Source organism: Pygocentrus nattereri, chromosome 5, assembly GCF_015220715.1.
Source record: "Pygocentrus nattereri isolate fPygNat1 chromosome 5, fPygNat1.pri, whole genome shotgun sequence".
Lineage (NCBI taxonomy): Eukaryota > Metazoa > Chordata > Actinopteri > Characiformes > Serrasalmidae > Pygocentrus > Pygocentrus nattereri.
This window is the reverse complement of record NC_051215.1, coordinates 34,736,216-34,762,996: the sequence shown is the minus strand read 5'-3', so window position 1 is coordinate 34,762,996 and position 26,781 is coordinate 34,736,216. Positions and strand designations below refer to the sequence as shown.

The window sequence follows — 26,781 nt, the reverse complement described above, 5'->3', positions numbered from 1 at the left end:
TTAGTGTATTGATTAAACTTTTAAATGGTTGCCATATAACCCAGGGACATCAGGAAGATTAATTTGCGTCAATGTTCATCTGTAATTCATTAGCCATTTATACCCTACATCCACATGGGCTATCAAGAAAATGCAGGCTATTTTTCAACCCGGCACAGGCTTGGGAGTGGGAGCTGAAAATTGCGCCGCATACAAATAAGACTCGAGCTTGCAGGCAACAGAGAGAGTCTGGAACACTGCAATGAAGCATGAGAGAGCTAATACTAATCATAAAACTAATGTTTCCTCCACTACTGGAAATAAAAAGGAAAATATGTAACTATTAGAACTGGTCTAAGTAATTGTCTTTGAAAAAATATATAGTCCTCCTAAATTCTCCTAAATCTCTTGCACAAGGTTCTAAGTAATGCAATCTTTAGGAGACACTAGGTTCTGGTTTAATGATCTTAAAGGGATATACAATAAAATAGGTAGCATTACAAATAATACAGAAAAAATAGAAAAAAATTCATTTAGCACCTTGCCAGTGAGATCATTCATTCATTTTTTAGAATCAACAAAAAAGCTGATATATATATTTCACAGAAACTCACTCTAAAGTCTCAACAACTAATTCTAATATAATTCTTCAGTATTTAGTGCATCCAACTTTATATTACAGTTTCCATCCTTACTGAGAGAGTTGCTTTCAGTTTTCCAAAGATCTATGCAGGGATATTTTTCCACCCCTCTAAAGTTCAGTCTTAGAAGTTAGTTGCATTTTCTGCTTCACATGATCCAAGTAATCCTATACACATTCAGTGATGTTGAGGTCTGGACTGAGGTGGTCAGTCCATTGTACTGAGATCGCCAGCAGCTTCTTTGCTTGATTTGCAAGTTTACTTCTTTTTTAATTTGCTATTTTCTATTTGCTCTTCTCAGTAACAACTTCTTGACACCTACACTTTTACACTTTTTGACAGTAACACTTTTAAACGTATTACCATTTACAGTGCAGTGTTGTCCTCTCACAGTGTGCACAGAAGCACCTGTGGATTTTTTTCAGATCTGAAGCAAGAGTGGAGTTTAATTTTCTCCTCTCTCTCAAAAAATGAAAGCTTTCAGTACTGTTTGTCATAGTGGTGACAGTTCTGGTGGTTTACCAGGTCTCACACAGTCGTTATACTTTTCTGAACTCATGTTTGATCTAATCTTCTCAGAAATATAAATGGGAAAATGAATCACTTGTACTTAATAGCTGTTTTGACTGGAAATTATAGCAGTGTTGGGAGGTCTCTGACTTTTTGCAAGGTACACACATACATTATATATCATCACAGTCCAAACACAAAATAGGATCTACAAAATGGTAATGTTCTTAATTTTTAATGTAAGTTACTGCACAGAGGTTTCATTCTAATTGGTTTTAGAAAAATCATCATGAAATGTTCACACAATTTAAATGAAAACTGCCCTGTTCAAGACATATTTTTAAATACATATTTTTCTTTGGTTAACGATGATATACTGTATGTCTAAAAAGAGGTTGGTAGAGGAAATACATCCCTAAAAAATAAAAGTTTCAAAAAGTTTTCTTAAGAGTGATTCCATAAACGAATCCATTTGGTACACTAAAACCAGTGGAAGGATATTTTTTGTAAATGAGATGTGCCATTTTTTTAAGTTTAAAAAAACTCCACATAATATGAAGATTCCATATTAATTAAATAATTGATGGATTAATTTTCCTAGAACCATATGTCCCTGCAAGAACCATTTAGGAACCTTTACTTTGAAGAGCATAATTGCTTATGAGAATTTCTCATGATTCTGAACATCAACTATAAATTGATCAGTTTATCTAAAACTGAAATTTAACACACACCTTTAGCCATGTTTTCCATTATTTATCTGTACACTAATAATACAGAGTTTCCTTGCCATGAAACCAGTTTTACTAACAGAAAACAAAATACTACATCGTATATGAGAGACTTCTTTCTGAAAATGTCAGCCACAGTACTGAGGCATTTGGACAAATGGCAAACCCTTTCTAAAAGAACCTAAGAAGCTTGGATGTTAGCTTAGATTGTGAGCCAAAGGATAACAAATGTCTTCCCAACTATGCTTCCACTGGAACGCACCATTTCTCTGAAAGCTCAGATGGCTAAGGTCAGAGAGTTCGGCCTCAGACTGATACAAACCGGCACCATGACCCTGAATTAAGGTTGCAAGAGCCATAGAAGATGTTGAAGAGAGAAGGCGTGGCCATGTAACCTTTCGCCAAGCGGAGTAGCTCTTGCAGAAACTCATGATAACAATGGACTATGCCCTATTATTAGCCTTACACAGAAGACAGGTCCAGCAGAGGGTCTTCGTGAGAAGCTATTTCCAAATTTGCATATCAACTAACATGAATGTCCAATGACAAAATTCAAACACAACTGATAAAGTATTAAATAATTCACCACTTTAATTATGTTTTATGTCACAAATTTCTGTTTAAATGCACTTAATTCTTTCAAATTAATTTATGAATCGCTTTAAAATGAACCAGAAGTGTAACTGTCTTTGTGACTAATTAGATTTGGCATTTTATTCTGTTCTGTCATTTACTATTTTCCCCCATATATATATCATATAGTGATATAAGCTTTAGTTATTCAGTTACTGATGCAATATAACTTTGGGCAAATTCAGACCTCTTTTCACACTATTAAATAGAAATATTTGAGAGAGCTTGACGAGAGCTAAGTGTATGAAGCTTAGTGATGGGAGAGGCCTGAGAGATTTGCTTTAGCTCTAACAAAAGAGTCTGTCTTTAGAGAGCTTCTAAACTAATTCAGAATCCCTGATCAGTCACAGCATGATTTGCTATGGATGTTTCCTTACAAAGCAAAAACAAAACATTTTGACATTTTGGGTTCCTCAAAAGATTCACTTTACTCTAACAGCAGACTAGACACCAGATTCATATACTTCACAAAAAATAGATGTGGTACAAAAGAAAATGAGCGCAATTTCATTTTCAAAGGTGTCCTCTCCATGGCGTGAAGTTGCAGCACTGCGAAAGAGCGTGGCTCTCGCAGGATTATACCAGAATCAAATATTATGAATTGAAAGTGGCAGTATTCATTAATAAAGTCCTCAAACCGCTCTACTGATAAAGGCCTATCACTCTTTGTGTTCCAACTTATGAGGCTGAGGAGGAAATTGAATTCTGGAGGACATAAATTTTGACTGAAGAAAGAGATTATAGTCGCAGCCTAATTCAAGACTGGTGAAATTAATTTCAATGACATTCATTCTACATAGAGCAAGTCTGTGTGAGGCATACAGTAGCTCTGGGCCCTGGAGATAAGGGAATAGTCATTTGAGGCGGAGTGCTCCAGCAGTTTACAAAGCCTTAATCTTCTTGGAACAACTCCTGGTCTATCATAAGGAGACTTAGACTGCCGCTAACAGCTATTCTGCACATGAATTCCGTCCGCTGTTTGTGTCAGCACAAGTGGTGCTTGTGGAGGTTGTACTGTAAAAGATTATGACAGAGAAGTGAATACATATCTGTTTGCAGCTCATCACGTTTAACGTATATAAGAGGCTCTAGCAGCGGGGAACGTGCTGTGACACAAAAAACACCGTACACTAATTAACAGCACCGCTGTCAGTAAATGACCCGATTAATCATTATGATTCAATAGCCATTTTAGTCCATGACATTAAGTATAGTTTGATAAGAGTAAAAGATTCTAGTATGGACTCTCTCTGAAGCTGACTGATTGTGGTCATCATTAGCCACCAATTTCTAATTAAAAAGGCAAGTGCAGATAAGTGACCAAACTCTCAACAAAATGTGAAAAGTCTAATTTGCAACTGGAGTGATTTCAGTAATGGTCCCATTAGTGAGGTGATTGGAAAGTTACTAATTCAAACTTTAATCTATGTGACAGGATTCAATAACACTCCTGTATTGTATTAATAGTCTGAGAATGATTACCTCACTTCTTATCACTTTGACATTGGAGGCAGGGCAGAATTAATGACCGTCTAAATTTGTGGGCATTACATGCAGCGCCACTTATCAAACAAACCCCATGAGTGAAAACATAAAGTCCATCGTCGGGCCCATTAGCATAGAACCAAACTGCTGAGTTAGAGAGGATGACACGCAGGGGTCGGCACTCTAAAGCATGAGCAAGAATGAAAAAAGTTCTGCAGTACTCTTAGACCACATCCAAAGCTCTTGTATTATGCACCCTTGACTTAAAGAGCCAAAAAAAAATCTGTCTTCATTAGGCTGGCTTTACACGGTGAAAGATTCATGCAACTTTAGTTGCAGAGCAAGCTTCATGAAATAGCCAATCAACCAATGGTTACGACACATCACATGTTCATGTCGAATAACGCACTTTCAAAACATTGATTTCTCCAGATCAGTGGACAAGCAAATAAAATAGGAGATGGTTTATTCAACAATAATTGAAATAAATAATAACTTATAAATGATTGACATACACAGAACAAATAAAAAACTTAAATATGTAGTAAATTAAAAATCAAATCAATCATAGCTAAAAACACACAAAGATTTGTCTTTTCTTTTCAGCTGTCATTGATATGATTTTTACTTAAATGCTGCAATTTTGTAAAATACACCTCTTGGATGACTTTATAGCTAAAACGATCTGGTGCTTAAAAAATCAAGCTGCTGATTTGGGTATCTAGTGAAGTAACTGAATGTGTGGCATGCAACTCACAGCATGCAACTAACTGCAGCAAAGTTTCATCGTGTAAAGCCAGCCTGAAAAATCTTTAACTGAACAGGGCCAAATGGATTCCAAACAATAAAACAAAAAAGAAATGCATGGAGACAGACAACCCTTCAGTCATATAAAGTCAGCAGACAGTGAACCAACAGGTTATACATAACAACTCATAGTCAAGGGAATCACAAACACATCTTGCAGCAGTTTGTTAAAGTCAAGGGTGGATGTTTAGTTTGTCTAATGCTCAACAGTGACGCCAAAGCTCTGAGATGCTATTATTGCAGCTGTCCAAAACTGAAACTCAAGATCAGGGTTGCAGGCTGATTCTAAATGTAATAGTGACGGATGTGATAGACTTCATGCGTCAATGAGCAAAATGGTTCCTCAGTGAATGTCATTTGGGATTACCGTCAAATCGAATATGGCCACCAAACCATGTAAGTGAATAGTGGACAGGCGTGTCAACACATCACAATGGTCATTTGACTGTAAGAGGAGGAGACCAGATTACAATAACACTTTCCCTTGAGAAAGAAAGAAAGAAAGAAAGAAAGAAAGAAAGAAAGAAAGAAAGAAAGAAAGAAAGTAGATTTTGAGCAGCAAGCTCTCCTATAATCTCAGCACATTATAAGCACTGATGTTTTGTCATTGTTAATTACTGCCAAGAATTTTCAATATTTAACACTAATTTTCACAGCAAAATACTGTTTTCTTCATTTTATTGTTTAATGCTCTTAAGATGAATTGCTTGAGGCATTTTCTGTAATAACACAGAACATTACTGTGAGATTATTGTTGAGCTGTACCACACAATATTATGGTATATGACAGCAACTAAGAGTTAAAAGGCAAAGATATGTGAATAAAAACATTGTGTTTGTTATTCTGACAATTCTTTTTTTTATAGAATTTTAAAGTTTTACTTTGAAATGAAACTGCAAGTTTGGTTTTTTCTTTTTTTTTTTAGTTTGTCATAGTTTATTCAAATATACAAAACATTTATAGATCTGGTGAAATTAAAATGCATATGTTTCATGTGTAACTATACAGTAAATGACTGAGTACTACAGTTATGTAAAAATACAGAAGATTACAGTAAAATTACAGCTTATTACTATAAGCATACAGCAGAATGTGGCTACATCACAGTAATTTTCTTGACATCATTTGTTTTGTATCCAATAATCAAGAAACAGTGAGTGTAAAGCACAGCTAGCATTTTCAACTGGTATAAAAAAAGTACAATTTGTGGTTGTAATTTACAGTTTTTGCATTTGTGTTGACAGTAAACACTTTTGATCTCAAGCCAGCTTTTGATCCCTCCAGCAGGCAGTGTATGGAAATTTTGCACGCATGAAGAATAAAACGGCAACATGATACCTCACTGAGGTGTAACAAAACCTTAACCATTCGAGGAAAAACAATACTTAACACAGGGAACTGCTCCATCAGCAGCCCTGCTAGGTCAACAAACAGCCTAATCTTCCCTAAAGCCAAACGTCAATTACCACATGAGTGCATGGTCTCCTTGCTGTCTTAAATAAAGCACCTGACACTCCCCAGAGTGACACATATCAATACCAATCTGACAGCCCCCGCTGCCACCTCCACCATGGAGGAGACAAACTGCACCTGCCTCACTGTGGGACATGCATCTGCTCTCTGGTTCTCCCCTGAAGAGAACACACACACACACACACACACACACACACACACACACACACACACACACACACACACACACACCCACATACATCTCTCTCTCTCTCTCTCTCTCTCTCTCTCTCTCTCTCTCTCTCCCTCTCTCTCTCACTTATTACTCCTCTTCCTGTCTCTGCTAAGTGCCTTGTGCTATTTTCCGGAGCCCATTATTATATTCATTTCAGCGCAGCATCTGAGGCCTGTTGGACTGGTACCTGGGGCTCTGGAGCTGGCTGCTGTACAGTGATTCGACATGACACTCTGACAGAGAGCAGGGAGAGAGGGGACGGAAAGAAAAGAACAAGGGCTGTGGAGATGTGCTACGGGGGCTGCTCCCTGAGTGGGTGCAGGGGGTGCCTGTCCCAAGCCACAGCACATGGCTGGGAGGTTGGTGTCACTATGACAGAGCGCCGGCATCACTCAGACTGAAGCTTCATCTGACTGGAGTGCATCAATCTCTGGCCTTAATGCTATTGGACATGGTAAAATATCCTTTAACGCAGAGCGCCACCTTCCCTCCCCTCACATAGTCATTAACTGCAGGGGAACCTCTGGTCTAAAAGGGTTCGTCATCTTGTTATGCACTCATCTTCAAATTCACACTCAGAGGAGTCCAGAAGAATGACAAGTGTGATTGTTTACCTTCTACTATCTGCATACACATCTACTGAAAGTACACACATGGTGTATCATAGTGTTTAGTGTTCTTAATATCTGCACAGTGGATTCTTTCTGTAAAGACCACTTTCAAAACCCTCTCGGCAGATTCTTCCAGTACCTTCCTGTTTCAGTACAATCTAAGCAGATTATTCCAGTACTTATCACTTTCAGTACTTTCTCAGCAGTATCTCAGTAGCTACCACTTTCAATACCTTCTCAGCAGAGTTTCAGTTCTGGCAACTTTCAGAATCTTCACAGCAGTATTTCAGTACCTATCACTTTCTGAGTGGTGTTTCAGTACCTGCAACTTTCAGTACCTTCTCAGCAGTATTTTAGCACCCATCACTTCCTCAGTTGTGTTTTAGTACCTGCAACTTTCAGAATCATCTCAGCAGTGTTTCAGTACCTGTCACTTTCAATACCTTCTAAGCAGTGTTTCAGTACTTGCAACTTTTAGAACCATCTCAGCAGTGTTTCAGTACCCATCACTTTGAGTATCTTCTCAGTAGTATTTCAGTACCTAAAACTTTAAGTACTTTCTCAGCAGAGTTTCAATACCTACCACTTTCAGTACCTTCTCAGCAATGTTTCAGCACCAACAACTTTTCAGTAGCTTATTAGCTGTATTTCAGTACTCATCACTTTCAGAAATATTCCTAAACAGTCCTTACCATTTTTAGTACATTCTCAACAGATCAACAGTAATTTCACCATGGAGTTTTTCCAGTAGCTGCCATTTTCAGCACTTTGAGTATCTTCTCAGTACTATTTCAGTACCTAAAACTTTAAGTACTTTCTTAGCAGAGTTTCAGTACCTACCACTTTCAGTACCTTCTCAGCGTTTCAGCACCAACAACTTTCCAGTAGCTTCTTAGCTGTATTTCAGTAGTTATCACTTTCAGAACTATCCCTAAACAGTCCTTACCATTTTTAGTACATTCTCAGAAAATATTTCCAGTACTTACTACTTTCAGTATATTCTTAACAGATCAACAGTAATTTCTCCATGGAGTTTTTCAGTAGCTGCCATTTTCAGCACTTTATCAGTAGATTCTTCCTGGACCTCCCTATTTCAGCTCCTTATCACTAGATTTGTCTAGTACCTTTTTCTCTGTATATGTTTTTCAGTACCTGCCACTTTCAGTACCTTCCCAGCAGATTATTTCAATACCTACCACTTTCAGTACCTCCCCAGCATATTCTTTCAGTATCTATCATGTTTAGTATTTTCTCAGCATATTTTTTCAGCATGTATCACTTTCAGTTCCCAGCAGATAATTTCAGTACCACCCATTTTCAGAACCCTCTATGCAGATTCATTCAGTACCTACCACGTTCTGTATTTTTTTTTTAGCAAATTCTTTCATTACCTATGACTTTTAGAACATTCCTAACAGGCTTTCAATATGAGAAATGAAACAATCGTTAGTAAGTGGATCACATTTACTAATTAAAATGACAACAGAGTCCAAATCCATGGATTGGCTTTGAGTCGCAATTACAGAGGGCACTGGTTCAGCTGAGGCCTGCAGACAGCTTTCTTCCACTCCAGAGTGAGAGAGCGAGACAAACTAATATTCTAGTGAATTATAATGGATGATCCCATGAGGCTGACGAATGAAGTCAGGGCCATGACGGGGCTGTATTGTTGGCTCTTTTTAATACCCAGCCTCCTTGCCCTCTTTCTAATGGATGCTTTTACTGTATGTGTCCTTGCACTAATTAATATGACATATCTAGCTTCCATATGCAGCAGGAGCAGACTGTAGAGGAAGAGCCTGATTAACGGATAAAACAGTCACACTGAAAAGCTCTGAGCCCCCTCCTCTTGCCTTTCTCTCTCTCTTTCTCTTTCTCTCTACACCCCCCCCCCCCCCCCCCCCCCACCTTCTGACATCCTCAGACCATCATCAGCGCCCTGCACATCCCCTGACAGGTGGAATAATAACGGTCATACATCACTGCCCCCGAAAAGTCCAATAACCTAAATCTTCACTTGCCTCACAGCCCAGGACTCAATTACTTTATTGACATGTAATCTTCATAAGGGGAGAAATATTGAGCATGTAAGGTCAGTCGGTTATGAAGACATATTATCATATTATCTGCATGGGGGTTGTAGGGGCTAGGACCTGACAAAGCTAATTATAATCGTACATGTTACAGGACTCAAAGCGCATTATGCGCTTGGCTGCTTGAGTAAGCCTGGACTGAAGAAGAGAAGGACAGGGGATGGAATTGCAAACCTAATCGTAGCTGGATGTCCTTAAAATCGGTGATCCATCCATTTGTATGGTGGACATCTAAAACGTCTAAAATTTTCCACCTGTGGTTTTTTTGAACGTTTCAATATTGGAGTACAGAAAAGAAGCCAACCTTTATTGGACCAAAACAAATAACGCTACCTAAAGAAGAGCTTAAAGTTCAACGGATATCAGTTCTGATTAGTGCAGTGACTTGAATAGCTCCACGGCCCAAATGTCACAGTTAGTTAGTGATTCTGGAAGCTCGGCCTGTGGCTCTTTCACCTTCCTCCCCTCCTCTCTCCCAAGGTTACCTTAATATCATCTCCAGCACTGCAATACACTTTGCGTGGAAGGACACAAAAACAACCAGCTCAGTTAGCAAATACATTTTATAATGCACTGCACTGTATGTACAAGATAGTATTTGAAGCTACATAAGATACACCAGACACCCTTTACAGTCACTGTTACTTCTGTCAGCTCTGTTTTACTGAATAAATGCTACAAGACAAACACTATGTGGTTTTTAGAAGAAAAGCCATGGCTTGTGGGAGGCATACAAGCAAAGTGCTGCCCTGAGCCACGCTAGGAACAGTGCAACTGGGTCACTGTGTGTGAGTGTGGCTTTGGGAAAAAAAAATCCCACTGCAGGACACGTGTGTTCATTTCAATTCATTTCATTTCATGCCATTTTCCTCCTTTATTTGCCGCTTCCTTTCCTGAATCAATTGCACTGGAGCAGTATATCAGGCTATGCCCAATTGTGAAACACAGTTTGCTGGAGGTGGTACAATTTCCACAAGCTCCCGAGGGAAGGCGGTTAGCATAGACTTAATGGTGTCAAGTGCAGAGGCATATTTTAGCTCTTCTCGCAGGGCAAGCCTATTTACAACAATTCAGGCCTTCAGAAATGTTCCATTACTGAACATTTTCACACTGTTCCCCATACCATAATCTCTTTTAGTTGTCAGCATTTGAGAAATGGCCATACATAAGTGCATCCATAAGGAGCACAATGTTGTTAATGCATCACTTCTGCATCCAGTGAATAACTTCAGTACATTCATCTGGAAATTAGATCACATAAAAAAACATGAATATTCTCTTTTGAATTTGTATACAGTGATGTTTGGCAATTTTTTTACCCCATATCTCATTAATTCACTTAAAAACCGACTTCCAAAGGAAGGATCTTTTAGGGTCAGATAATCCTTCAGCTGGAATACGACAGCAGCTGAATTTAATACTGACGTGTTTGGCTGACTAGGTGACCTGAAGTGGACTGGTTAAACCACAAGCAAAACTGAGGCAAGATTTCCCGAGGAAATGAAAAGAGTACTCATTCAAATGACTGCAATCTGGAATTAATTTTGGTGTCTGACCTCTATGACTCAGTCAATGCAACAGTCTTACAGCGACACAACATGTCAGAAATGATCACCCAATCAAATTATGACGGTAACAGAACGTGTCCAGTTACATTAGAATGACGAGAAACCTGCTCCCTCCGTTTAGAACAACTTCATCAGCAAATCATTCTGACAGATGAGAAAGGGTGTTTGCGATGGAAGCCTTCTGTGATGTTACTATTATTATTATTATTATTTTGATGACGATGACCTCAAGGAAGGCGGGAGCAGGAAGTATTTGAGAAAGCTTGCAATGCCCTTTATTAGCTTATAATAGGCTTGGTGGAAGCCAGATGACTGCCACCTGGGGCTAAACAGCAGGGGGTAATAATTCAGATATACACAGAAATTTAAACATTACTAAAGAAATATTGGCTAGTTCATATATGATACTTCCACAAAGGCTCATGAGATATGCAAATGACCTATAAATCTACGCAGTGGGAGCAGTAGTAGTAATAGCTTGACTAAATAGGATGACTCATAGCCGAGCAAAAACATTTTAACTACACTGTTTAAAAAAAGTAATTTCACTGTCAAAGTACTGTTATGTTTAATGGTGCAAATACATAAACTTTACATATACTGTGTTTTAACACTGCTGTTATGAATTTACAGAAATAGATTTAGAAATAGAATTTAAATTTGAGAAAACTTACTAACTTTAGTAACCATTACTTAATAGATATTTGCAGTGTTATTATTATGGTAAAATACTGTCAAAATAAATAGTTAGTGAAACTGCTGAATTACAGGAAAATGCAGTATTTCTAAGAAAGTAAATGTAATTTTACATTTAGAAAATTTACAAAATCTGTAATTTTACTGATTTTTACCATTCTTGAGAAAATATACTTTTACTGTTACATAATTTGTTTTACCATTCTTTCTTTGTGTTTTACCATATTTTTTAACAGTGTACACAAAGTAAAGAAACTCTAAAAAAGTTATATTGCCTAAGGTTGTACTATGCAAGACTTTAGGAAATATGTAATTGCATGCAACGCTCATTTCATAACGTGGGCTGTGCTTCAGACCCCAATGAGTGGACGTTTGCGAGCGGGCTGAAAGAGTATTCAATGAAACTTTTTGAAGGTCGTGCCTTTAGAGGATGTAAGTGAATTATCTACTACTGTCAGCATATCTTAATCAGTATGATGTTGATTTTGCATTTGAGACCTAAACAGTTGGACCTTCCTTTTGAGCCTCTGTGTCTGTGATGTTAAGACATGACACAGTAAAAAAAAAACCTTCTGCAAAATCAGGCCCAACACCTCTGACCTTCAAATTATTATTTTAGCGTATACATACCATATCATATTTTAGCATGTTTTTTCTACTTCTTTTTAATTTTAACAAAACTTTATACATAGTATAGCTTTATAGCTATCCACAATTAATTAATAAAATAAACTGAGCATTCTTGAAACTGCTTGACCTCAGTGAAATAGTGATGCTTCGTTTCTATATTTCAATTGGTCAAAAGTCTTGCTCCTCTTTTGTAATACTGACTTATCCCCTGCCATAAATGTAAAATCCTCATCACTCTCTGCTTTGAACCCTCTACACAACCCTTTACCCATTGTGTATCAGAGAATGCTAATCTCCATTTGCCTGCACAGAATGGAATAAATGATATGCTAGGTCATTAATTTGAGCTATGCACACTCTCATGCTTTAGAATGTGTTCAAACATGAGTGTCTCGTGATTGTATACAGAGGTAGAAGCAGTGACAATAAATCAGTGAGTTCACCAGTGTGCAAGAAAACAGTTTAGACAACAGCGCAATGGAGCTTGCTATAATTGACAGATGAGCTTTGTCCCTTCCACCACAATGGCTGCAGCCCACAGATTATGTGGGAATGAGTGGGGGGTGAGGGGGGAGGGTCAGAGATGAGAGCGATACGTCATTTATGGGTTTGAATGACTTTCTCTTGTGTTCCAGTTATTCTGGCTGTACTATGCTAACAATTCTCCACGAGATGCTAAAGATGAATTTACGATGCCACGCTAATAACTCAAATATACTGAAATCGCTCAGAATACATCTGGCCATGTGAGTAATAGATATGAGATGAATTCATAACAGCCCACTGGACAGGAACTTGGGCGGGATGTTTCTCAGAACATATTTTCATCGGGTTTAGATGACTAATAAGCCCAATAAACACACAGCACACAAGTAAAATAGAATGATGGAAGCTGTCACAAAATTAATTGCTATCATTTGTAATTTAATTGTGGATTGAATCACATTCACACAAACAAACACTGGAAAGAAAACCTTACATAAGTATGAATCATAAAGACTTCCAGCGTGTATCTTCCACGGTTGTGAATTATGACTTTTTGGCGTGTGTTTCTCTTCCTGCGAGGGGCATTTATCTTAATAAACATTTCCACTGGCTCCGTCACATGATCATTATAATGCAATCAGAGTTCATTGTGCACAGATCAGTTTCGCCTTCAGAATGACAAGTTGCTCAACATCTGCCAGGACTTTAGTGTCTCAGCATCTGAGCAAACTGAGGAACCTCTTGACATGAGCAGGGCCATCCATATCAACCCAAGCAGAGAGGGGAAACCCGAGGACCCAGCATCGATCCTGCTGTAAAAATATCCAAACCATATGGCCTGCCTGTTTCCTCATAAATTACAATGATAAAGTCCTGAGTTTCGAAACTACGAAAGCCACACCAACCTGCACTAAACTCTTGGCACAACTAAAAGCACACAGGAAATACTAGCCTGCATCTCAGATGTCCCAGACACACGTCACAAATCACTCAGCAGTATGAATAATGCTCTGACTGCATTAGCAATCACTTTCAGAGCTGATTAGAAAATGAGCACAGGGTTTCCATTTGTGTGATATATTCTCTGTCAGTCTTCTATGACGGGCCAGCAGTGCTGGGAAGCAGACCAAAGTCGCAGGTACCGCAAGTATGTTATTGGACCTCTGCTGGGTACATTGGCAAGGCCTCATGTCCTTGTCCATCACACTGGCACCTTCTCAGTACAGCACGAGGTATTGCTTAACACTCACATGTGTGTTGTGTGTGTATGTGTAAATAGATGGTTCATAAATCCAGCCAAGTTAGCTTTATCTGAGTCTCAAAATGCTTATAATGCCTTGTAGGCTGTAACGTTTTTGATACACATGTATCTTAACCCTACCTAAATTTTCTCATGGAGTACGTTCAGAAACTTTGGCAATATCTGCTTTAACTCTGTAGAAGTAGTTGCATAGCAAACACATCAGAATGTGGAACTGAAGATGTCTGTAAGTTGTCTATCACTGTGTAAAAGAAGCACCATGTGCCCTTTACTGAAGGGGTTTCTAAGTAAAGGTAAGCACATATTCAGAATGCTATTCATCTCAGTAAACACTTATTGACTTTTCACATTATGACAAAACTGTGATATATATTTTCAGTCTTGTGTGTGTGCTTTTCACAATAGTAACAAAATACACATCTATACATTATCAGCTTTGGTAGATCACGTGCTGTAAAAAAACAACAGCATTGGCTATGTTCACATTACTAGGTGAACGAATCTGAAGTTTTCAAATCTGTGTAAATGCAATATGGTATGTTTTCAAAATAGATCTGAAGCACTTTTATATGTGGTTGTAAACTAAAACCTTCTGAAAAATGGTAACTTTTCAGGAAAAGGGAAAAAAAATCCATACTTGGAACATTTCTATTGGTCCATTCATCATGAAACTCTCACACAATATAACGGACGTGATGTTTTTGATTTGTCAATCATGAAAAACAGTATTCATCTTCTGCTTTTACTTCCCATAAATATATTATCATCACCATCAAGTGCTAATAATGAGGCTAACTAAGATAGCGCCAGTAATAGCTGCAGAAGCATAAATGTTTACAATAAAGCCTTGTTCTGATAATTTGTTTATTTGTTGTTGTTGTTAATGATGAATGTGAATCATTCATGTGATCTTTGATTTGGATGGCTAACGAATGTGAACTTTCAAGACAGACAGACTGGATCAGAGACTTTTATGTGAACATACCCATTAAGATATCATGCTATTAACTGAGAACAACAGATTAAAAGGCAGAAATGGATGCTTTTTTAATAGTTTAAAGGTTTAAGTTAATTTAATAGACAAAATTGACCTGTGCAAATACTTTAGTCTCATGGCAAAATACAGAGGAAAATGTAGCCACTGACAATTTCCACAGTATTGCAAGTTATTTCAAAGGCAGTCTCTTAACCTATTCATCTAGAAAGCTTCAATAACAATCACTTCTGCAGCACCTTAAACATCAAACATGTAATTCAGTCCTGTGAGAGGATTTTTTTGCACTGCACTCTATTCCCAATGTGCATTTAGTGCATCTAATTTGACTTTAACATGCCTTATTAACCTGCCCTCATCAAGAAGCTTTCATATTCAAATGCCTGCAAAAGGTAAAAACAAATACCTTAAACGAAATAAAAATAAACACCATGCCTTCTTGACAGCGCCACCTTTTTCTTGAAAAGTTCCTCTACTTTCAACAGCAATGTCTCACGAGTGGCTCTTCAGAGACTCATTCGACTACATCAAACAGTGGAGCACGAGAGCGGGAGCGAAGAAAAAAACACAATGGTGTCAATGACATATTCTCAAATCCGACACAAACAGAATTATTCAGCGAATGCAGAGGCTTTCTATAGGAATAATGACACTGAGGAAAGGGGAAGGCATCTCAAAGCAGTTTAGAGATGGCAAGGCAGAGTTCAGCAGTTGAAGCTGTCAGGGAAGTTAAGTCTGTCCTGCTGTTTTAATCTGTGCTCTGAAGAGAGAGAGAGAGAGAGAGAGAGAGAGAGACAGAGAGAGAGAGAGAGAGAGAGAGAGAGAGAGGGGTGCGCTCAAGTCTCAGTGACGAACAGGACTGCTCTGGCTGCCTCACCAAAGAATCCGATCCCATCTCTCCTTTCTCTTGTTCTCTCCCTCTCTCTGATAGGTGGTGAAGAATGGCCAGAATGGCCTGGCTCTTCCTCTATCCCTGCCATTAATCTCCATCTCCAGACTAATGGATATTCATGCTCCTTTGCCAGAGAAGTCCTGGGAGGCCCACTGGATCCCTCCTGACAGAAATCATATCATATCATCTCGCTACGACAGAGGAAACAAAAGCTGTCTTCACAAAGAGGATGGCCAAAAAAACAGTCTGGCAGCTACTCAACAGGCCTGCACGCTTGTCGAAGGCTTGGCTTAAAGGGACCGTATTATAGAAAACCAAATATCACTTTTCGAAACAAAAAGGATGTAGTGTCTAAACAAGTTTTAAAATGTACTGTTCACGCCACAGTACAGATCATCTATAATACATACAACAAAAACAGGCTTTTTTGAAATAAACTGTTTTACTTATGTTTTAAGTAACGTATCTTCTATGGGGAATAAACATATTTGCAGGAAAAAAGCATTTTTCAGTCCATTCATTATGTTTTATTTGTTGAGTTGTACATATTGGCAAACAAATCTAGTTTTGCTGGACCATCAGGCTGCATGCTCTTTCCTCTGCAACCGTTGGTTAATAACACCAGGAGGGTAGAAGCAATTCTAAAAGTGAGAAGAACACAGTTATCAGTAGATGACATCCCTACTCTTGAAACTGCACACCTCACACATGTAGGTTCAGTAGTACTATTATAAACCTGTAGCAGATTATGCAATTTTACTATCAGCCAATTAAGAGTGCTTGGGCAGCAATATACCAACATACCCCACAGGAAAGTTGACCAGCTAACAAACACATGGCCCAAAATTAGGCTTTCAAAGTTTTTAGCTAGACACACAATCTGCTCCAAGAACACAAATCTATGCTCCAAAAAAAGAAGCTGACCCATCACAAACCAGTTCTTCAAAAAAGCCTTTATAAATGACTACTTCTCTCAAACAGTAATCTTTCCTTATTATTATTAAAGTGATATGACAATTCTCATGACTTTACATCTAAACCCTAAACAAATCTGTACCAATCTTAAATAACCAGTCACCACCTCAGTGCCTGAAAGTGAAGTAAAACACCGTTAGCTGGCCTCTGGGTGGGAAAAAGCTACTTCAGTGACGGTTTAAACAAGGAATGCCGTATTAACTACCATTCATTAAAAGTCAGCTTGAATAGCAATTAATATGACTACTCTCCTCACTTACTGATGTCACTTTAATGAATTCCTTCTGTGCCATTTTAGATAAAGGTTAAAGAGAAACTGTTTTCTCATTGATTTAAAAAAATTTTATGTTTACAAATTAAAAAAATTCAAACAACAAATGCCCGTCCCTAATGGTAAAACTTTGCTATTCTGCACTTAAAGTTGCCTATGCTTTCTTGCATTTCCCGCTCTAGGCTAGTGCTGATTTAACATGCTCAAGTGGCTAAAAAAGAGCTGACATGACAACAAACAGCACAATATTTCAAGCAAGGACACACACCTAACCTTAGCCTTAGCTTACCTAACATCGGGACAGTCGTGGGCTGGAGGTTAGGGATCCAGCCTCGTGGCCGGAAGGTCGCCGGTTCGATCCCCAGAGCTGACAGCACATGACTGAGGTGTCCTTGAGCAAGACACCTAACCCCCAAGTGCTCCCCTGGCGCTGCGGATTGGGCTGCCCACCGCTCCGGGCAAGTGTGCTCACTGCCCCCTAGTGTGTGTGTGCTCACTAGTGTGTATGTGGTGGTTCACTTCACGGATATGTTAAATGTGGAGGTGAAATTTCCCCATTGTGGGATTAATAAGGGTCACTTAATCTTAATTGTGTAGCCGGCACCTGAGTTTTCTTCTACTGGATGACTGGCAGTTGGCAGGCTAACTTGGGGTGCATTACACATGTCTACTGATGCTCCTGACCAGGGGTGCACTGACTTTTGCACAGGACTGTATGGGGTGTCCACTTAATTAGCCTACAGCAGTTTAGCCCCTTTCATTTACTCTGAAGTTATAAGGAGATTTTAAGCCTGAACTGCTCTGTGAATGATGCACAATTTCAGTGCAGTCAATCAGAACAGAGCTCATTTGCACACATCAGTCTTAAAGGCACAGTAAAAAAACAGCCTGTTTAATTCCAAAGGATAAACAGAGGCTGAAAATGGTCATGCAAAAAAACAGTTATTAATGCTTTTGGTACATATACATATACATATATCCACACAAACGCCCTTGTTGAACTTGAAAAAATTAAAACAAGAAAAATGTAGCATATGGCCTTTCAAAGTGAATCAATGAATTTAGTGAGAGAACAGTCTCTCACAGACAGGCTGAAATCTTACACAAATGATTAATCAGGGATGCAGAACTCTGAGGATATCTAAAGCAGATGTACTAAAAACTACATCAAATGACAAAGTCTGGGATTTTTTTTTTTGCTCTGCACGTACAACATTCCGTCCATTATTTCTTGGCACTGCATCTGAGCAGAGACACAAGGTGTAAATCTGTAAGTCGATATAAACTTGCGTGATGGCTATTTATTTTTTATGGGAGCTCATTATTTTTCTACAGTTGAAATTATAGGTGTGTTTTACACAGGGGTTTTAATGGCCACAAAAACACCCCTAAGTCATTAGCAAAGGATCCTAAACACCTCATCAGTGCGCAAACTGGAAAACCCCTCTGGATCTGAATTTTCTCATACAGCAAATATCTAACCACCACCTTTCCTTCACCCTTATCACTGAACTGAAAACATCTGTACTAGCGACGTCAGAGAGCAAATAAACATGAATTCACTTTAAGAATGGAACATTATCATGTTTAGTGTTCATTCTTCTATATCTCATTAAGCTGAAATGAGAGCACTGTGCACTAGAGGTTCTGATTTTTATTCCATCGTAACTTTTTACACAATTTTACCAACTAGCTGAACATCTTAGCTTGGCTTAGCATTATTAATTCAAAAGGCTAAATTTATGATTGTGTCAAATCTGAGAAATACTGACAAAACTCAAATTCACTTAATAATGGTAATAATCTGTATTTAAAATAAGCAAAATAAAATAAATGATTATCTATCAACTGACCCCAGGGATGCGAGTGATAAATCCAGATTCTACATTTTTCAACCCTGTAACAGATTTAGTTATAATGAAGCCACCATATGTCTTTAACATAAGAGTAATATTTACCAAGGGAGAAACTTTATTGGTAGAATCATTATGACTTTGGATTTCAGTGTCTCTTAGAGCACACATATGTCTTTTAGAAGCAGTAGCCAGGGCTGGATTTAGCCATTCTGGGGCTCTCGACAAAAGACTTTATTATTAAAAGAATTATTATTAATTAATTAATTGACACACTACACTGCAAATACAAAAACGATATCTTGGAAAGTAAAATCATCTTAAATCTATATCTAATATTTCCCATTTTTTGAGATTGTTGTAGGAATATTTTAAGATTATTTAACTTCTTTCTAGATATTGGAGTAATTGTAAAGTAAAGTTGACTCACATAGGCAGATGTTTTGATTGTTTTAAGAAATACTGCTAAAAACAATTTTCATTCATTTTTCTTCAGGAAGTAAACATTAGATTTCAGAAATGAAATGAGTAACTTGTAACTGATTACTCTTTTTGATTAGTAACTTGGAACAGTCCAATATAACTAAGACTGAGAGGGTGAGGCTGCACCAAAATTACAAAAAATAATAGCTTTAGCTCCAAATTACATGTAGCGTTTGTTCAAGCTGGCCACAAAGTCAAATTCAGGCCCCAGTCCCAAATCACTAGCTACTATCTGACTAAATTCATCAGGGCGCTTATTAATTGCTTTAGCCTGCCCATTTTCAGGCTTTGCAACATACCTCCACCCAAACTCCTCCATCATGCTGTGTTTTTCTTACTCAATGTCATCTTCTTGTTATTGATGCCTACTCTGTTCTGTGCCATCTTCCTGTTGCTCTCCCAACCTTAAGCTTTCCATGTATGCACAGACCAGAGCCAACCCACCAAATATAACTTGTTGCAAATGGAAACAAAATATTTTCTTTGATGAAGTGGTCCCAACTGAAATAACATCTTTTAAAAAATTATATGCATTTTGAAATACATTATTTAACATCAACATGCACAATATATCTAAATTGTATTTTCTATTTAGCCCCTTGGCTCATGGGGGCCCTAGGCGGATGCCTACTCTGCCTCGTGCAAAGACTGCCCCTGGCAATAGCAGAGCTGGACTATCTATTTATCTGCTTTACATTTATGATCTTAATACATTGCGGGTTTACACTCTTAAAAATAAAGGTTCCTTAAATGGCTATTGGCTTGGATGTATAGTTTAAGGGAAAAAAAAAAAAAAACTTTAATTGGTGTAGAACGTTTACATCATGTGGAGACTCTTTAAACTTTGCAGAGGACCTTCACACTTTTATCTCTTTCACAAAATCTCTTCTTTACAAAAAACATCCACTGTGATGTGTTTTAGGAAACCAAAAATGGTTCTTCTATGGCAGTGGTCACCACCCCTGTTCCTGGAGCTCTTATTCTTAGAGTCTTATAGGATTTTAGCTCCAACCCTAACTCACTTCACCTGATCAATCTAATTATTGCATTCAGGAATCCTTCATTAGTTGAGAGAGGTGAGTTACATTTGGGCTGGAGTTGAAACCTGCAGGAGGAGGAGGATAAGGAGGATCCCCAGGAGGAGGGCTAGTAACCACTGTTCTATGGCATCTTTTGGCACCGCTATTTTTAAGAGTACCAAAGAAAAAGGATGAAGGGCAAACAGACTTATGATGAGAACAATAGTTTTGGCACTGAGATCTATTCAGTTGTGCTGAAACGCATATAAACTACAGGAACAACAAAAAAGATACTAGAGAGGTGTTAGTTAAGAGGCAGTTGCGCCAAAGGCAAAGCTTGGGGGCAGTGCATATTCACCAGACTTTGTTATGAGGACATCATTTCACCCACACCAAGCAGATTTATCTCAATTATACAAAGGCTCAGGCATAGATATCTCTGTCTGTGACAGTCTGTCAAACCTAGCATTTTAGCTCAATATCATCAGAGCAGATCCAGACATGAGTAAATGAGTGATGCATGCTTGCCAGATGCAAGTTAATGGAGGATAGGGGGACTAGCAGCAGGTGTAAATCTCTCCCTGTCCTGCTGAGCTTTAAAAATCAGTGCTTAGCACCCACAGCTCAGTCATCTGGCCTATCCCAGCCTCTGTGACAGCCCATTTGTCATCATTTTCACTTTTTTGGCAAAAAAATGGAATGTTCTAATGGAGTGCTGTGAACGGTCCCAGATGTTTATTTGTTGTACTGCAAACTGTAAAACAGTTTACTCTTCAGATATGGTCCCCTTTCGGGGGCTGAAAAATCAGCCTCGCCGTAATGAAAGCAAAACTGCAGGCGTAAAAAAGTGCAAGGGTCCCTGGGGTGTCTTCAGTTCAGATTTTCTCTTTGAAGGCTGCCTGCCTCCAGGGGTTTCAAGAACAGTTGTGTGCCATTTAAAATACATACATACAACACAGCTGGAGCACGGCCCAAAATAACAGCATTTAAATACATTGTGGGCTCATACATGTAGGAGTATAGTTTCACCCTGCCTGGTAAAAGGCCTCTGGTTTGGTCACGAGGGAGGAAATAAATGATGGTCAGATCTGATATTCTTAAAGCCGAGAGCTCCAAAGTAGTATTTATTGCCTTCAAATGTCCAACAACATATGTAGGAAATCGTATAATTTCTAGATATATAATTTATAAAGGGTTAGAGTGGATGTAAATGTGTTTTTACTATTGTTCTTAGTAAATCTTATGCGCTTAAAATGTAAAGGTTAGAGTGCTATTCGCTATTAATTTGTGTCTGTCGATAAACAGAAGTTCCGTAGTGCTGCTGTTTTGGCGCTTGCCTTGGAAAGCATTATGTTTAAGGAGATGGCTGCTTCTGGAGAGTAACTTTGGTCTCTTTAGCCAGACAGGCTGCTTTAAAGCTGGTTGGAGCTGACAGCAGTGCTGCTTCCTGCGGCCACCCTCGCAGAATGCAGCCGCTGCCGTCCACTCTGTGTCACGCCTGCTCTGCTACATGGCCTCTCTGCCTCTTTCTTCCTCCACGTCCAGTTCCTCCAGCCTCCTCTATGCCTCTCCTGTCCACTCACTGTGTGTCCACTCTCCAATTCCACACAAACGCAAGAGACAAGGGTCTCATATCCCAAAGCCAAGACTTCCTCCAGTCCCCTTCACTGTTTGTCAGCCAGGCCAGCCCTTCTCTTTCCCCCCTCCAGAGAGCTCCTGCCTGCCGTGATTACCCATGGCACCTTGGCTCTGGGGCCTTGGTGCAGGTGACATTAATTGTAGCGATATTGAGAAACGGTAAAGAGGCCCTCTGTTGGAGACAGCCTGCTGTCAGACATGCAGCTAATTCTGCCCGCCAGCACAATACTGCATCTAACATACAGCATGCCTGACAGGACTGGGCCCGCACTGCACCTATAGGTAACACATGCACGCTGATAAATAATCACATAATTATATAATGTGATGATTCACAAACAGGCAAAGAGTTATTGCCAATGTATACAAATAGCTCGCATCCTCTTGACACAGTCCTGGAGGTGAACTGCATCTTTTAGTGTCATGGCTATTCTATTAAAGCTTTTTTCACGGCACAGCCAAAGGTGAGTGCAAATAAAGAGTTACAGTGTCGGACCCGATGCATTAAGCAAATAGAATAGGCAATAAGTCAAGATAAATAAAAACGGCACGATAACAGCAGAGGAATAAAAGGAGGCGAAGGACAAAGATGAGGGCCTGTGTTATCTAACGCTGCAGTACAGTATCGTAAAAATAACGAATGGAGAGTGTCAGCACGCCGAAATCTAAGAGGGAGAAAAAATATTTCATATGTCAGCTCCGCTCACCTTTTAATGGACTATTCTCAAGCAACATGATTTTGACAAAGCACTGGGCTTTCCTCTACATCACTTGAGAGGTGCGGGTCAGCCTTTGTGAAATAGATCTGTCCTTGGTGGGGGGTGGAGGGGCTTGCCGCTGACCTCGCATGAAAGCAGCATCGACAGCACCGTGGCCGTGCCGTGAAAGGCTGGCTTGGGAATTCAAACAGCAGTTGAAAATAAAGCAGCCTGTTCGTGAAGAGAACATTTCAGACTATTTTAAAACAATGATACTGTGGCACGTTTTTGTGCAGTGTGATGGAGGTAAAGGAGGCTTATTTGTACTATGCACATTCTGGGTACACAAACAATCAGTTCTTGTATTAGGTATAATAACTGACTGCTATGAATGTTTTGTGAGGTTGCTTCCTTTGTAATCTCTTAGGACAAAATCAATAACCTAGAAAAAGTCATCATCTTTAATGCTAGGGTTTAACTATGTCCCTGAATACAAATATTTACAGCATGAAATAGAATTTCTGAATACTGAAATAATAATATTAGAAATAACCTTGTATAACCTAGAATAACCTAGTTAATTGTTGCTTGATTGTTTCATGCTTTAACTGAAACAATCCAAATTCTCAAGAACAGAATATATCACTATTGTTGGAACAAAACCTTGTATATCCATTTTTGTCATTTTGTTTTGTTTGTTTTTGACATAATCTGAAAATGCCTGTTTACATTTTTGTAAATTTTATGATGAATGGACCAAAACAAATTACCTGGAAAAATGTCTGGTTCCATTGACTTACATTAAGAGTAAAGCATGTTTTTTCCATCCCCTGTAAAGTTATCATCGACCATTCAGTCAAAACTTCAGTTGTGAACTCCTGAATTGTGACTCTGGTGTTGGAAAAGTACCATGTCTTTATGGACTTCTCTTTGTGCGCAGGGCCACAGTCGTACTGGGACACAATACTGTTTCCATAATGTAGCTTTTCATAAAGTTACTGAGGCACAGTTCAGTTCTGTACAGAGTTCTGTAGTGTGTGATGCAAAAGAGAAGAGGTGATCTTTATGTACTACAGCTTTCAGCAGCCCTGCTCTGCATGGTCTAGTGCATGATGGCTGAATTAAGTTGCTTTTAGTTGCTTCCATTTCACCATAATAGTACTTATACTTGACTGGTGCACATGTGACAGAACAGAACAGGACAGAAATGTTACAAACTGACTTTTTTCAACAATTTAGTGGGAAAGGCGGCATCCGATGACACCGCTATGTTCAAAGTCACTAAGCTCCATGGAGATTGCATTGCTATGTCTTTGATTTTATACACTTGCTAGCAATGGGTGAGGCTAAAACACCTAACATCAATAATTAAGAGGCCACATACTTTCGGCCATATATTGTACATCAGAAACATCAGCAACAGAGTGCTTGCTAAAACGAATGATGACAAGGCACTAACAAAAGTGAGCTGCAGTGTTACAATTCAGAGACATGAGAAATCATGTCTTTCATGTTCCACTGACCATTTTTGGCACAGAAAGTCATAATTTACCTTTGTGGTTTTTGGCATCTCTGGATCCTTTTGGTAGAGGAGTGTAAGGTGGTGAGGTGACTTCTGCTCTGACATCACTGGGATCCTGCAAAACAAAAGACGAGATGAATACAGCACACATTAGTTAAATGTGTTAATGGATCGTTCAGCCCGACACCTGTGCTGCTCGGCAATGCACTCTGGGCAGATTTATTATGTTGGATAGACAGGAGAAATGTACATTATTGATTTTGGAGCAATGAATGCTTTGATCCTAATTGAGTCTTAAATGAAAAGCACTCATTTGTCACCACCAATCAGGAGCATTCGTCCAGATTGATGGAGAATGAAATTGATAAAGAGAGAGAGAGCGAGAGCAAGACAAAGAGCAAGAGAGACAGAAAGAAAGTGAAAGCGAGGGGTGGGCTGCCGGAGAAAGATTTCATTGCTATGAATGATTGTCCAAGTGCCATAAATTTTTCCAGTGCAGTGGAAAGGTAATGGTGGAAGCAGCGCTGCTGTTTTATCAGGGCACAGGCCGGAATTCATTAGCTTGCACGAGGGCAGGGAAGAGGGGAGGTGAATAGAGGCCCTCGCTTTGATTATCTGTCCTCTGCTTGTTTAAGAGAGGACCAGGGGAAGAACCCAGCTCCTACTCAGTCATGAACCAACGTGAAGGTCAGATTCAGGTCATCCTGTCATTCACTCTCCCACTCTCTCTCTCACTCCCCACACACAGTGCTGTGTGCTGACAAACCAACAGGTGGCATGAAATTACTACTCCCTTAAGCCTGGCCCTGCTTTTAAGTAAACTCATCTCTCACTCTCCAGACTCTAAACAAACAAACGTTGTGCACAAAGCTTACTTTATAGGCCAGGACTGCAATAGAGGATCTAGAGGACATGTCTAGACCCTCAGTGCATTCACTTTGGGCCAGTATTTTTTGTCTAATCCCCTTAGTGTTGTTTCAAGGACCAAAAATGCCCTAGATAGCCTCTAAAACTAGCTGCAAAAATCTCACAGGCAACAGTTCGCAGGGTATTTAATCATCATGAGGGCCAGCACTGACAAATGCACTCTACAAAGGACTTAGCTTAGTTATTCCAGTCATTGTTTTTTCTTCAGCACAGAGCATAGCCTTGAAAATGCAAAGTGGACATTGCTAAATGTATTGCTTTTCTGGGGCAAACAGAGGCCTAAAATGTATAAAGTCACAAAGGTTTGGAGTCTTAGGACATAGTATACTCATTTGGTTCTTTGGAGCAATGCCAAAGAAGAACAACTCAGTGGAGGACTCTTTAAAGAACATGTTTTGTAACTAAAGCCTTGTATGAAGAACCTTTTTAAATTTTAAAGAACCTCCACCTAATGTAAAGTTTTTGTATTAGTTAATAGGTTTTCAGAACTATAAATCTAAGCGAAGACTCACTTAGAAAACTTTATTTTGAAAAGGGTAAAAGGAAACTGTAAATGTATTTCCTAATCATTACTCCTTGATTCCTTTATCACTTTATGCATCCTGTCATTAATTATCACCACGCTCACTAAGTCTGATGGTGCGAGCCATGTTGGCTTTTGAGCGTGTCAGCAGTTTCCTTGTTACCAGCCTCAATCTCCTCCAGCCATTTGGCTTTAATATCCTAAAGCAGCGTTTTGAGAGTCAGCTTCAGTCTGCCCTGACTAATTTCCTCTGGGCCTGACAGATCAGAGGCCTTCCCCAGCAAACGGCCCTCTCCCCGCCACAAAGCCCCTCGTAATCCCGCTGCTTGTCTACAATTAATCTTCCCAGTTGCCACATTATTAACACCACCACCCACAGGCAGGGGCTGGCTCTGCCCCACTGGACACAGAGCAACCCCCCCACCGGCCCAGCGGCCAGGCACGTCAATCACACACTGTGCGCAAAAGTCGCCCGCTGTCAACATCAGAGATGCCCCCCTCTCCGGCCAAGTCCACTGATCAAACACCCCCACCCTCAGAGAAGATTAATCAGAGCCCTCCCTCCCACTTCCTCCCCTCCACTCCCCTCCCCTCCCCTCTTTTCTCTTTATTCAATGAGCCATCCTCGTGATGAGAAAGGAGGCCTGCCTTATAATGGGAATCCCTGCGAAACAAAGTTAAAGGAAAACTCAATTTGAATGCCAGCTGTTATCAGGCTCCTTTTTTCTGTAGCTTCTTAAAGGGCAGGCGGACAAGAGGTCCCGCTTTGATCAGCACCATTAAGATTTTACACAAACATAATCACAAGCCAAGGGGTTGCTCCAGGCTTCAGGAATTCATTCATTCTAGAGGATTAGAGCACACACGGGCAGTTAAGAGCTTTTGCTTTCTCCAAACCATTTGTCTTTATTTGCTTTTAAGAGATATAGATTAGCCTTTATCTAATTCGTGTTTTGATCTGTCAGATTATGACTGATAGCAGTGGAAATTGAGGTAATGTGCTCATTCCAAAGGGATGATTCCAAAGGGAAATATGGAATACAAGCAATAAAAATGAAGAGAATATCAAAGGAATCTTGGTCCTGATGGAATGAAGTCAGCAAGGACTCTCATGCTGTGAAGACAAGCCACAAAGCTCAGTGCTGTGGGAGATACACTGAGATGCAC

General features: G+C 39.3%; 1 protein-coding gene across 2 annotated transcripts in view; it reads right to left on the bottom strand.

Moving 5' to 3' along the window:
- Nucleotides 1–26,781, bottom strand: part of lrmda (leucine rich melanocyte differentiation associated) — a 307,782-nt gene that overhangs the window by 11,801 nt on the left and 269,200 nt on the right. For both annotated transcript variants that reach the window (XM_037538447.1, XM_017722492.2), the window contains exon 6: nucleotides 24,195–24,279. In XM_037538447.1, coding sequence (XP_037394344.1) covers nucleotides 24,195–24,279 — 85 coding nt within the window. The remainder of the gene's footprint in view (nucleotides 1–24,194; nucleotides 24,280–26,781) is intronic.